Genomic DNA, 12,856 nt, shown 5'->3' on the forward strand with positions numbered 1-12,856 from the left:
AGACCCAGGAGCAAGCTCAAGTTAATGAAGCCAGAGGACCCAGGGCTGAGGAGGCTTATAATCCCAAATACTGGGGAGCAAATGGACTCGATGGCCAAGGCCTGCCACCCGAAACAGGGCTAGTTTCCAGCCAGCCTGGGCAACTAGGGTACTATTTCCAAACAAAAATGTTGGTGACAAATGCTGATGGCACAGCTACTCAGCAGGACGCCTACCCAACACTTTGAGGCCCATGTTCACTGCCATTATTAAAAACAAAAGCAAAGACCTGAGACAAGAGTGGCAGATCACTGAGTGAGGACTGATGACCAGAAAGAGCGGTGGCTGGAGAGACAGGGACAGCCCTCAGCCCTCAGAGTTTAACAATAAGGGAAAACCATGAAAAGGGATTGAGGGGAGACCAATATAGTCAGTGTGAAAAGACCAGATAGGTTCAACGGTCTGCAAACTGATTAACGATGGAAAAAGAAAAGGACATACACAAGACTAGAACTGGATAAGCGTGCTGGGGGCTGCAGAAGAGCAGGCACACTCGGTGCTGCAACTGCACGAACAGCAGGCAGACAGTGGGACTGTGTCACGCACGGCATATGAAAACCTGCATGCTCACACCTTCAGCAAGCAACCCCTCTCCTTTAGTGGTTCACAAAGAAATGTGTTCCTGTAGCACTGGCTGAGAGCAGCCTCTGGTTAGGAGCAGACACACAGGCCAGATGTTGAAATCCCAATCCCAGGGTCATTTACTATCTGTATCAGAAAACTGAATGTTCTTCAGTCTCCATTTTTCCTTCCACAAAGCTTTTATGTGGTTGTTGAAGATCCAATTAAATTCTGAAAGCGAAACACTCAGCATGATATTGGGCGCTCCAGCTGCTAGCTCATGGGATAATGACATTTGGATGTTGAGGCAGAAGAACTGCTAAAAATCTGGTGGTCAACCTGGGCTACTCAGTGAGTACTACACTTCAGAAACTATCTCAAAACAACAGAAGAAAAATAAACAGAAAGCACAAGGTTTCTCATGGCCAAGAACGCAGCTGTCAGTATGGGAATAAGGATAAATCTGTGACACAGAAAGGAACTAACAGTGCTGATGTGAATACACACTATACAACGTCAAAAACATATGGACAAATGTATACTAATAGGTATAGTAGTTCATGTGTGTCTCTTCCAAAATTCAGGTGCTGAAACTTAATGGCAATTGTGATGACGGCCGTAAGATCAGCGTCTCAGGCTGGACAGATGCTTAGGAACATTGGCTGGTTTTGCACAAGACCTGGGTTCAGTTTCCAGCAGCCACCACAACTGTCTAGAGCTCCACTTCCAGGGGATCCATGACCCCTTCTGAAAGCTGAGCACACTGTACACACCTACACACAGGCAAACACTGATACACAGAGAAATACAATTTTTAAAAAGCAGCAGTGTCTTTATGAGGTAGTGAAGTCAAGACAGCTCCTTAGGAATGGGACGCGCTGTGCTCATTAAGGGACTTGACAGAGGGTGTGCACTTCTTGCCTGTGGCCTTCTGTCATAGGAAGAACATCAACAAGACCAGCATCAGATACTGGTGTCTTCTCAGACATCCAAGCCTCCAGAACTGTGAGACACTTCTGTTCTTTACACATTACCCATTAGCACAGGATAAGACTATTTATGTACTTAAACGCATATATTTACGCACGTGCACACATTACATAACTTTGTCTACAAAATGGACCTGAGAGCAATAATGAAGTAACAACTGGCATACTTAACGCCTGAGCTTTTACTCCTAAACATTTTTAGTAAGAGGAAGTAGAGATCCTTAGAGGAATGGATGGACAAGAGCTGAAAGACAAATAATACAAAACAAAACCAGAACCCCTTCCTGTGCAGAAACTGTGACTCCAGTGGTATGACACCTGAGAGGCAAAGCCACACAGACGGCAAGAAAGATCAGCAGCTGTCTTAGTACCTCTTCTGTTACTGCATCACAATACTTGAGACTATAAGTTAAAAAAAAAAATTTACAGTTCTCATGAACAGCCTTGTTACTAAGACCCTTATTAATGGGAATTCTTCAGGTCCTGAGGCAGTACAGGGCATATGACTTCAAAGATGGCCCCACTCTAATGATCACTAACTCACTCACCCAGTAATGTAAGAATCCATTAGTCCATGAACAGAATTAGTCCATTCATAAAGGCAGAGTCCTACAGTCCAGTTAGTTCTCAAAGGACCCAACTCCAAATTCTATCAGGATCTTAGAAATTAAGTCCCTGTTACCTGAACTATCCTCTGGGTGTACCTAAACCAAAACTAGGACCTGTGGAAAGGGAAGGCTGAACAGGCAGAGCACAAAGGACACCCAACAGTGAACCTCTTCTAACTTCAACTACATGGGGTACATGGCATCACCCCAAAAATCCCAAACAATGAACAACACCAAAAGTGAAATCTTGTCCAGAGAGATGGCTCAGCAGTTAACAGCACTGGCTGCTCTGGCAGAAGAGCAGGGTTCAGTTCCCAGCACCCACATGGTAGCTCCTAACTATAATTCCAGTTCCAGGGATCTAATACTGTCTAAACTCTACCAGCACCAGGCACACATGGAATATATAGACATACATGCAGACACACCTTTGCGTGTGTATGTGTGTGCTGTGTATACTGACATCCAGTGCAAACTGGGCTTCTGGTGAGAATGCACCAATGATGTTTCATTGATTGCACCACCACCGAGTGCTGAGTTGTAATGGGCAAGCTGCTCTGTGAATACACACTGAAGGCACGGGGGACATTCTGTACTCTCCAATATTTCTACGATGCCAAAGTGTGCCAGGTATGTTGGTGAGTGTCTCTATCACAGTCCTTGGCATGCAGAGACAGGCAAATCTCAGTGAGTTTATACACACATACATACATACATACATAGATACACATGTAGTTTTGTTAAACTGCAGTCAAATAATAAACATTACATTGGGGCTTTCCTTAACTAATTCTGGAAAGAAACTTTTTCTAAGTAACAATTTTTAAAATACAACATTCTCTGTTCTAATACCTATAAAGTTAAGAAAACAGGCTTTCCCAAGTTCTAAGATTTGTAAATAAGAGCGAACCTCTGTCGTCAAGTGCTACATGTTACCTGTGCCCACCATACTGTGTCTGCCTGACACACGGGCTGACCCGGGACATCACCCTTCCTAAAGTGAGTGCACAGAGGAACTTGTGCAAGAAAGTCTTTATGAGAAGATGCACACAACTACATGCGGCAGTGCACGCCTATAACCCAGACAACCAAGAAGCTGAGGCAGGAGGATAAGGAGCACAAGACCAGCCTCAGCTACACGGTGAGGGCCAGACCAGCTGGTCTGCTTGAGACCCTGTCTCAAAACAAACAAACAAACAAACAAACAAACAAACAAACAAACACAGCGAAACAACAAACCCACCAGAGGCAGGGGATGTACAAACCTTTCCCATCCCGAGGCGGGGCTGCTTTTGCTTTATAATTATCCACCTGGGCCTTTGTATCTGTCTCCAAAGTGAGGCTGATCTGCACCTCGGCCTTGAACTTGGTGTATTTGTTACTCAGCAGCTGGTACCATTTGGGAGCCTGCACGACAAAGCAGAAAGCACACGATGTTCACAGAGTAAGTACTCAGAATGTTCTTTGAGGTTTTCACTTTTCCCCTGCAGCCTTCTCAGTACTTTTCCCCTCTTAAGGAAATATAAACCCAGCATATGGTGGCAGAGCCTTTAATCCCAGCACTAAGGAGGCAGAGGCAGGCAAGTCTCCGAGTTCTGAGTCAACCTGTGAGCTCCAGGATGCCCAAGGCTCCACAGTGACGCCCTGTCTCAGAGAACAACAACATTTCTTTTCACATTTTCTTCAAAAGAAATTAATATTGATTAGGAAGCCATCAACTACATTTCCCTTCAAGAAACATACTGAAGTGTTTAGACAGTCTTCTCTGTTCCCATTCCAACACTTTGTCAAGTAAATATCACAGGGGAGAAAACGATACACATCCATTTTCAGTCTTCTGTCTCCAATATCATGCCATCCATCAATGGCCAAAGCCTGTTATCATCTGTTCCCTCAACTCCTTTGCTCAGTGCTGCTATTAGACCTCTTCTTTGTACTCTGCCTTGCTTATAACAACTAAGAAAATGAAAATATTATGACTTGTGGTGCTCTGAGTAGAAATGGCCCCCACAGGCTGATATACATTTGAATGCTTAGTCACCAAGGAGTGGAACTATTTCAAAGGACTAAAAGGATTCGAATGTGATCTTACTGGAGTATGTGTGGCCTTGTTGGGAACAGGCGTGACCTTGTTAGAGGAAGCGTGCCACCGGGATGGACTCTGAGGTTTCAAAAGCCCATAGCAAGCCCAATCTCACTCTCTTAACCTGTGAAACAAGAAGCAGCTCTCAACTGCTTCTCCAGCACGGTGCCTGCCGTGCTGACATGCCTGTGACCATACTCCCCAGCACAGCGGTCATGAACGAAGCCTCTAAGCCTGTAAACAAGCCCCCAGTTAAACATCTTCCTTTATAAGAGTTGTCACAGTCTCTTCACAGCGTTAGAACTGTGACTAAGACACTACTAACAAATAGCATAAAATGTTACGGAAAAGGCCCTGTTCTGCATCATGACCCATTTACTGGGCAGACACTCACAACAAAGGCCTTCTAGGGTGTGGCAGCCTATACTACCTGACTAACCCAAAGACAGCACCCTCAGCATTTCCAGTGCCCAGACCAGCCAGAACACATGGCTCAAGCCAGGAAAAAGTGTGCCACGGGTGCAGGAACCAGTCAGCAGGGGTGCCATTTCACACCTATACATACATTTAAAAAAATTAATATAGCTGGCACATGACTATCTATGTGTAGCACGTTAAGTTGCTGAGGCAAGAGTACTAGAAGTTCAAGGTTAACCTTGGTCCACATGCTTGTCCTTAAATGAGTTATTGTTTCCAACTACTATAAAACCTTTAGGTCCTGTTTTAAAGAGCCTACTATAATATCATAATGATATTATTATGGCAATATAAGAAATATTAGATTTATAAAAGCCTGAAAAAGACATATTAATAAAAAGGAAAACATAAGGCAAACCTGAAATCTCGGCTCCTTAGGAGGCAAGGCCTACAGGGTAACTCAGAGTAAGAAGTAAGAACTACAGATACAGCTCAATATAGGACCACGTCTAGCACAAAAGAGGCCCTAAACTTCACCCCTGAGACCCAGGGCAGAGCCTGAAGCAACATCAATTGAAACCTACTCAATGTTTTTATCAGAACAAAAGACATTTTCTATTTTGGTACAATTTTGTTGGTGCTCTTTTGGGGGGTGGGGGTGGGGTGTGTTGTTCAAGATAGGGTTTGTCTGTGTAGCTTTTGTTGTCCCAGAACTCACTCTGAAGACCAGGCTGGCCTCAGACTCACAGAGATCCACTTGCCTTTGACGCCCCGGGCTGGGATTAAGGGTGCACCACCACTGCCAGGCTCTGGTGTCTGGTTTGAGGAGCGAAGATGCCAAGAGGAGTGTGACAAGGCAGCCCAAGGCTTCTTAGTACTCACAGGCACAAGCCAACACACCAGGGCCAGCCTGCTGCTCCTTCAAACTGTCTCTAAAAAAATATTTATTTTGGCTTGACACAGACTTTTAAACGTCAGATTTTAGGGGCTACTTTGCAGAAGGCCAGGTCTTAGTATATATGCAGTCCAAGATGACCTCAAACTTGTAATCCCCCTGCCTCAGTCTCAAAAGTACTGGAGAGTATCAAGCTTCATAAGGAAGGTTAGGGAAAACAGCATCCTGAGCTGGAGTTAGTAGACACATCTGAGTAACACAGCTCCAAGGATACAGAGCTAGAAAGCAAGGGGACCAACCAGGGCGTTGTGATAGCCACGGTAAGAAACTACAGTGGCTTAGAAGGGACAGCAGCTGGGAAAACGCAGAAAAGATCACAAGTGCACAAAATCACCTGTACCGATGGCTAAGGAGGGAGCAGAGGAGTGTCCAGGAGACTTCTGGACTTAGGACTTGGGAAACAGAGAGGGGCGAGGAAAGTTCACTGACCCGAGGGTCCCACCGCAGGAGGACAGCCTCTAAGAGAAGAGCCCAGCCTCTGCCGTGGGGGGCAGTTCCTTTTACACAGGTCTGAGCTCCAGAACAAGTTTCCTGGAGAAAGATGGCTCACAAGAACAAGTGAAAGGTTGGAATTTTCAAATCCAACACATTTGAAGCTAGAGTCTACACTCATCTTGAGGCTGTGACTTGATATTCTGTTCTTTCGTATGGTATTTATTTAATCAACTATTTATCATCATAATAAACAAAGCCAAAAGGACCATACCTGCTTTGTCTCTTGAGCTGTTCTTAAGTCCAAAACAATGTAGCCTACGGTTTCCTTGGCAGAAGTCTGCGGGTCCAAGGCAAAGCACTGGAGTTTGATCGGCGTGCGCTGTAACCTGCAGTGATGTCCGTGGGAAACAGTGAGGCTTTCCCAGCTTAAGCCAGCTTTCTCCAAGCCGCAAGATAACTGTATCCTCCAGATCACACCCTTGGTGGGCCAGCTGTGTCTACTCTGTATTTTCTAAACGATCCCTTACCTGGGAAGAACTATTATTTTCATCTATTTATCTGTATACCAACTAGGTCAACCAGGTTCTTCCTACACCACTGTGATAATTAATAACCAGTCCTCTGCAAGTCAGAAAGTATCATGTTTAAAAATGACAAAAAATTTGATTTTTCTTATACAGTACTGTTCCATATAAAAGATACATATTTGCTTCCAGCTTTCTTTGTAGCTAAAAAAAAAAAGTAAACTTCATAATTAAATGTCACAAAATCTAACTACTAAGATTTAGTAATACAACACTTGGCAATGATCTGTACGATGACAGTGACTGGTACAGTGTGGTCTTTTTGGGGAATCTGGGAACCCCTGTTCCAGCTCATGCACAGAGCTGAATAGAGGCTGGCATCACTGAGCCAATGGAGTCACTATTTAACTCCACTTAGCACAAAATCCACTTAGGAATTCTTAGCCTAAATAACCAAAGGGCTGTATCACATGGTGCTTAGACAATTACATCGCATAATAGAACTCAGCCTAAGCAAATATTCTGAATGCCAGTAAAAAGACAAAACCTTAACATTCATTAAGAATAGACCTTCAAATAAATTTATGTTCTAATCCACCAATAAAAGCAATAAGAATTCTTGAATTTTGCTAATTTTCTGTTCTGATTTGATTTAGTACCAAAGTGATATGGGAGTTTTGATGGTGGTAGGTTCTTTTCTTTTTTCTGAGACAGGGTTCTATGTAGCCCAAGCTAGCCTTGAACTCTACCCCCAAAGTACTGGGATTAGAGGCAAACCATATTATCTTATGCCCAGCTTTTAGAATTATATTTTTAATCATTTAATAAAAGTACTGTGGTTATTGATGTTTCTAGCCATGAAGTTCATTTAAAAATGTACAATCTAAGTACAGTTGAGGTGGGAAGCCTCGCCCATGTGGGTGGCTCCATGCCCAAGCCGTGTGTCCTGAATGTGTAAGAGCTGGGAGGGTAAGGTGAGCACAAGCATATATGCATCAATGCACCACTATGCACTCCACTGTGCGCCCCACTGTGCGCCCCACTGCAGATAGAATGTGACTGACCGCCACAAGCTCCTGCAACCCTGACTTCCCTACAACGATGTCAGTAGCGTGAATTGGGGACTAAGTTACCCTTTCTCCCTTAAGTTGCTTCATGAGGGTGCTTTATCACAACACAAAGTCAAACCAAGAAAGACCCTGTCTCAAGAGCAAAAATACACACAAAACAAAACACCCAATAAATGTGATGATCACTATAACCAGGAGGTTATAAAACATAAAAAGCTATGAGAAAGGACAAAGACGCTGCCACAGTGCAAGCAGCCTCACCGGTGCTGATGAAGGACTTTCCTGTCAATCTCCCAGGCTAGCTCAGTGGCAAATTCTGGCTGGTCAGTATGGTCAACAGGATCAGTAGCCAGCTGCTCCCCATCAAACTTTGCTTCCACCACAAGCAGATGCTTTGGACGTTTGGGGAAATGGCGACCTGGTGAAAGAATACACACACATACAGAAACCAAAGAGGATCACTTGTCGCATGTTTTAAATACTGAGGTCTGCTACAGGGAGCTGACGGGCCGGCATGTTGCATAAACTATCTCTCAAATGCATCTACACTTACTTTCATAAATTGGAAGCTGTAATTTAGCAATTATTGCTTCTCCAGCACTATGTGACTATGAATCACTGCAGAGATCCAGTGGGTCTAGGTGGGCCTGAAAGCCTGCATTTCTAACAGGTTATCAGGCCCTACAGCAAGAGTGCACCCACTCACTTGCTCACAGATCAGTACATTAAAAGGGAGATAAACAAATGGTAAGATAAATGGCTTCAAAAAGAATAAAACAGGTACTTGTCCTAAAAAGAAAACCATGGGCCTACGAGGGAGAAAATTTCAAAACTGGAAGAAAGTGAACAGAGAGTAAGAATTGCTAACCCTCCTGCACAGAGTCAATAACTGTGGCCTCCACTCTGCTGAGAGAAGGGAATTATAGCCACTATCAAATAAACATCTCACACACACACACAGTTCTTGGTTGGAATTAAATGGTAGAAAAGACCAAATTTGTCGAGTTGGTGGTGCACACAGACAACCCCAACACTTGTTTAGTGGAAGCCAAGAGCCTGGATGACGAGACCCCAGAACAAACCCTAAGCAGGGTCTGTGGGCAGCAGAAGCTGAAAAGGAACTGCACCATGTGGAAAAGAAGCACTGCAGCAAGACACACACATGCCACCGCTGTGACCCAAACACCTACCACCCACAAGTCACCCTGTGACAAACACAGGCTTCCCATCAAAGAGAAAGTAAAACTGGAGTGCCAAGGTAAGGGACAACATATTTCCAAGACTGTGCCAATGTGGTGTCCAGAAGATGGCCAAGGGAGAAGTCCATCACTGCCACCCAAACCAAGAGAGGCAACTATCGCAGCGCCCAGTTCATCGTGAGAACTTCAACAATCAGACACAAAAGCAATGCTCTGGTTTTAAGGAAGAAAGAAAAGGACCCCGACTGTAGCCTTAGGAGTGTCGGATGAGGGACTAGAGAGACGGGGAGAAGCAAGCTTGCTGCTCGAGTGTGAGGACTGGAGTTGGGAGGAACAAGCCAGGCAGCCTGTGACATAAATGCAGCTCCCAGAGCATCAGCTGAGAGACACCAGGATCACTGAGGGAGCCTGTCTCCAAGCTTCAGGGAGAACAGGTAGAGTGGTTGAGGAGGTGACCAAAACTGGCTTCTGGTCTCTAAAGGCATGAACAGGTATGCACACACTCACACAGATACAAAAGTAAATAAATAAATCTAAAAATGTCCTTTAACAATGGCCGCCTGAGGCTCTTGCTTTAAACTCTGCTGGTTAGGGTTTTTTTTTTTTTGTTTTTTGTTCTTTGTTTTTTGTTTTTTGTTTTTTTTTGCCAACTTGCCATAAGCTGGAGTCATCTAGGAAGAGGGACCCTCAATGGGGAAAATGCCTCCATCTGATTAGCTTGTAGGTAGGTAAGTCTGTGGGTCATTTACTTGATTAATGACAGTTGTGATGTGGGCTGTGCCACCGCTGGGCAGGCGGTCCTGTATTGTACAGAAGAAAGCAGGCTGAGGAAGCCATGGGAAGCAAAGCAGTAAGCATCATCAGTCCTCCACGGACTGCTCCAGTTCCTGCTCTGACTTCCCTCAATGATGACCTGGGATTGGGATGCAGGATGAGATAACCCTTTCCTCCCCAGGCTGCCTTGCCTTTATCACAGCGAGGAGGCAGACAACAGAAACCTTGCGTGTCTATCCTGGAACCCAGCGTGCAATGGTTCTGCTCCACGTAGAAATCCAGGTCCTTTCAATAAGAGACATTTCTAGGAATGTAGCTAAGAAATGCTAAGTAGCTCAATGTAGCCAGAGTCCTGGGGATATAGGACACCTAAAGGGTGAGCAGACGTTCTTAACAGGAAGGGCCACGTTTACTCTAAGAGTGTAGTAACCCCTTAGAACTCTGGAAAAATGAAGACAGTATCTATGGATGAGAAAGACGATTGCCAGGTAGTTGTGGGCAGCAGCTATTTCTGGAAAGGAAGGAAATGTTAGGAAAACAGACTGAGTCCATTACTACAGGTTAGGGGATAGTAAAGGTCTGAACCCAGGCATGCAGTGGAGACTGTGTATGTAACACCAAAAATAAAATCAACCCTCGGGAATCCTTTGGAAGACAGGGACAGAAAGAGATGGCAACGAATCCTGGGTGCCCGGGTTCAATGTAAACACTAGCAGGGCTGGGGAGAGGACCTTATGCCAATTTTAAGTGTGTCTGTGGTGACAACCTAACCGACATCCCTGCCTCCTGGTTCTCTTTTCTGAATACAACTCACAAACCGAACAGGAGTCAAGTTCCTTTCTCTAGGTGGGACGACAGCCACGGACACTTCCCTTAGAATAACACTCCTTGGCTTCCGAGGTCCTCCAAAGCCGATTCACTCTGGTTCGTTCTGACCAAGTACAATATTCCTAAATACTCGCCATCCTCTTGCGGCCTCGGTCCACCCACCGTGTTCACTCTCATTATCCTGGCTGATCTAGTCACCGGAAATAACTTTCTTCTACCCTTGTCTGTCTAGGGCTTAGGAAAGAAGCTACTTCGATTACTGCTCCTCCTGCCACACCCACGTTTATGGTCTGCACCACGTTATTATTATAGTGTAGCCCAACATAGGGTGTCTTGCACACTAATTTGTTCATCCCAAGTAAAACAGACCCCTATGTCACCGAGGACAGAAAATCACTACAATTTTTTTTTTCACAGAGAAGTTTCTAAATTTAACAGCCTCTATCAACCAATTAGAAGTCAACGAATTGTTTCAGTCTGGGGGGGGGGGGGTTTATTTGGGTGTTTTGTTATTTGTTTGTTGGGGTGAGGGGTGCAGGAAATCACCAGCAGACCAGGTTGCCCTTGACCTCACAGAGATTATTAGCCTGCTCTGAGCCATCTGAGTGCTGAGATTAAAGGCCCGAGCTGCCACCACTCCCTGCTCAATCTTGTATTTTTAAGCAGTAAAGAAACAATTATTATTGTCGCTACTGTTTAATAGCTTCTGGCCAATTTCTTATTCCAAACTCAGAAACTATTTTTACAGGTTTTTTTTTCCTTCCCTCTCCTCAAACACTATCAGACTTCTCCTGAGGGGAGAAGGGTTGAAGCAATCAACACCTGTGGCTAAACACTCAAGAATCCTCACACTGATAACCTGTTCCAGTTTATGAAACCCCACTTTGCTGCCATCAGCTAACGAGGCAATATTTGTTGAATGAGTCTGAGAGCAAAGCAGAGCTTCTTTTTCCACACCTTAAGTGCTTTTTGCAGCTAGACCATCCATCTGTCCAGCCTTTGTCATCTGACCCATTCCCAATTAGCTCTAAGATCCACATAGCTGCCATCTCCTCAGGAAACCGTTCCCCAAAAGAGGTGGCCATCCCAGCTTGACTCGCTGCCCACTTAACTTCCTCCCTAAGCTTCTAGACCCAGAGCCACCTGCCTTGCCAGGACGGCACCTGACATTCAGTAAGTCCCGGATAAACAAATGCCACTCGCTCGACAAACACGCAAGGCTCATTTAGTACACCTTAACCATGGTTAGCACCCGCGGTAGGCCATCGAGACATGTAAAGGGAACAGTCACGGCAACAGATCTGGAATGGTACAAAGCTTGTATTAAAGTCAATGGCAAAGTTCTTACAAATGGCATTAGCGGGGACTGCGGAACAGAACTTGCTTTGCAGGCACTTTTAGCTCGGATATAGAAGCCATCGACAGGCTGCTTGTGATGGAGATCGGTTTTTTTCCTACATTCTCTGGGGCTACAGCTAAGTCACGCTAAATATCACTTATCCCTAATAGCACTCCGGTTCCCCGGAGAGATGTTTAAATCAATTGCCTAACAGACCTCGCTCCGTGCAACTGAAACAAGTCTTCGGGGACCACAAAAGCAGAGATGACAGGGTTCGTAAGGTTAACAAAGCTCCGGTCACACATTACTCTGCTGAGGCTCGGGAAACAGCAGTTGTAAAAAAAAAATTTTTAAACCCCGAGGCCGCTCACCTTCGAGGATGGATACGACGATGAGCAGTTGGTCGGACTTGGGGACCATGGTCTCGGCGGCAGGGTCTGCAGGAAAGAAGCGGAGTTGAGATGCGCAGGCCGGCCCCGCTCCCCGGCCCGCCGCCCAGGCCCTAACCCAGCCCCGGCTCGGCGAACGCCGCTCCGCTGCCTGGCCCTGCCGCCCCACAAGCCCGCCAGCCCGGCACCTTTTTGCCGCCTGCTAAGCCGCTATTCAAACGCCCCGGCAGCCGCAGCGGACGCCGCCGCGCCCCGCTTCCGCTTAGCAACCAGGCCCGCAGGCCGAGAGCCCGAGGGAGGCTGGAGGACAAAGGGTGATAGAGACCAGGGCGGTCGGGGATAGAACGTCCATCAGCCGCCTTCACCTCCCGCCCTTTGACGCGCTTTCCAAGAGCCCTGGGGAGATGCGGCTGCATTAGCCCGCAGCGTCGCCTGCTGGTCGCATGCGGGAGGGCAGGAGACTTGAACCACCACCCCCTCCCGGGTCACAGGCCGCGCAAGCGCACCAGTGCTCTAAACGCTTCCTGGTCCTGCGTCATTTGGATCTTTAAAAGAGTAGGAGGGCAGTGTGTTTTGAGCCTTATGCTCCGCTTTAATCTAAGAAATGAAACAATAGCGTTTTTTTCTTTTTTAAATGCTAGTTCTC

At 45.9% G+C, this 12,856-nt stretch overlaps 1 protein-coding gene across 2 annotated transcripts in view; it reads right to left on the minus strand.

The window, feature by feature from the left end:
• The window catches only part of Cep120 (centrosomal protein 120), a 61,726-nt gene extending 49,089 nt beyond the window's left edge, over nucleotides 1–12,637 (minus strand). For both annotated transcript variants that reach the window (XM_029471905.1, XM_021150632.2), the window contains exons 1-5: nucleotides 12,399–12,637; nucleotides 12,193–12,258; nucleotides 7,943–8,099; nucleotides 6,359–6,473; nucleotides 3,463–3,604 (exon numbers count right to left, since the gene is read on the minus strand). In XM_029471905.1, coding sequence (XP_029327765.1) covers nucleotides 3,463–3,604; nucleotides 6,359–6,473; nucleotides 7,943–8,099; nucleotides 12,193–12,241 — 463 coding nt within the window. In that variant the 5' untranslated portion in view covers nucleotides 12,242–12,258; nucleotides 12,399–12,637. The remainder of the gene's footprint in view (nucleotides 1–3,462; nucleotides 3,605–6,358; nucleotides 6,474–7,942; nucleotides 8,100–12,192; nucleotides 12,259–12,398) is intronic.
• Between the last annotated feature and the right edge of the window lie 219 nt (nucleotides 12,638–12,856).

The sequence above is a fragment of the Mus caroli genome, chromosome 18 (genome assembly GCF_900094665.2).
Source record: "Mus caroli chromosome 18, CAROLI_EIJ_v1.1, whole genome shotgun sequence".
Taxonomy (NCBI): Eukaryota; Metazoa; Chordata; class Mammalia; order Rodentia; family Muridae; genus Mus; species Mus caroli.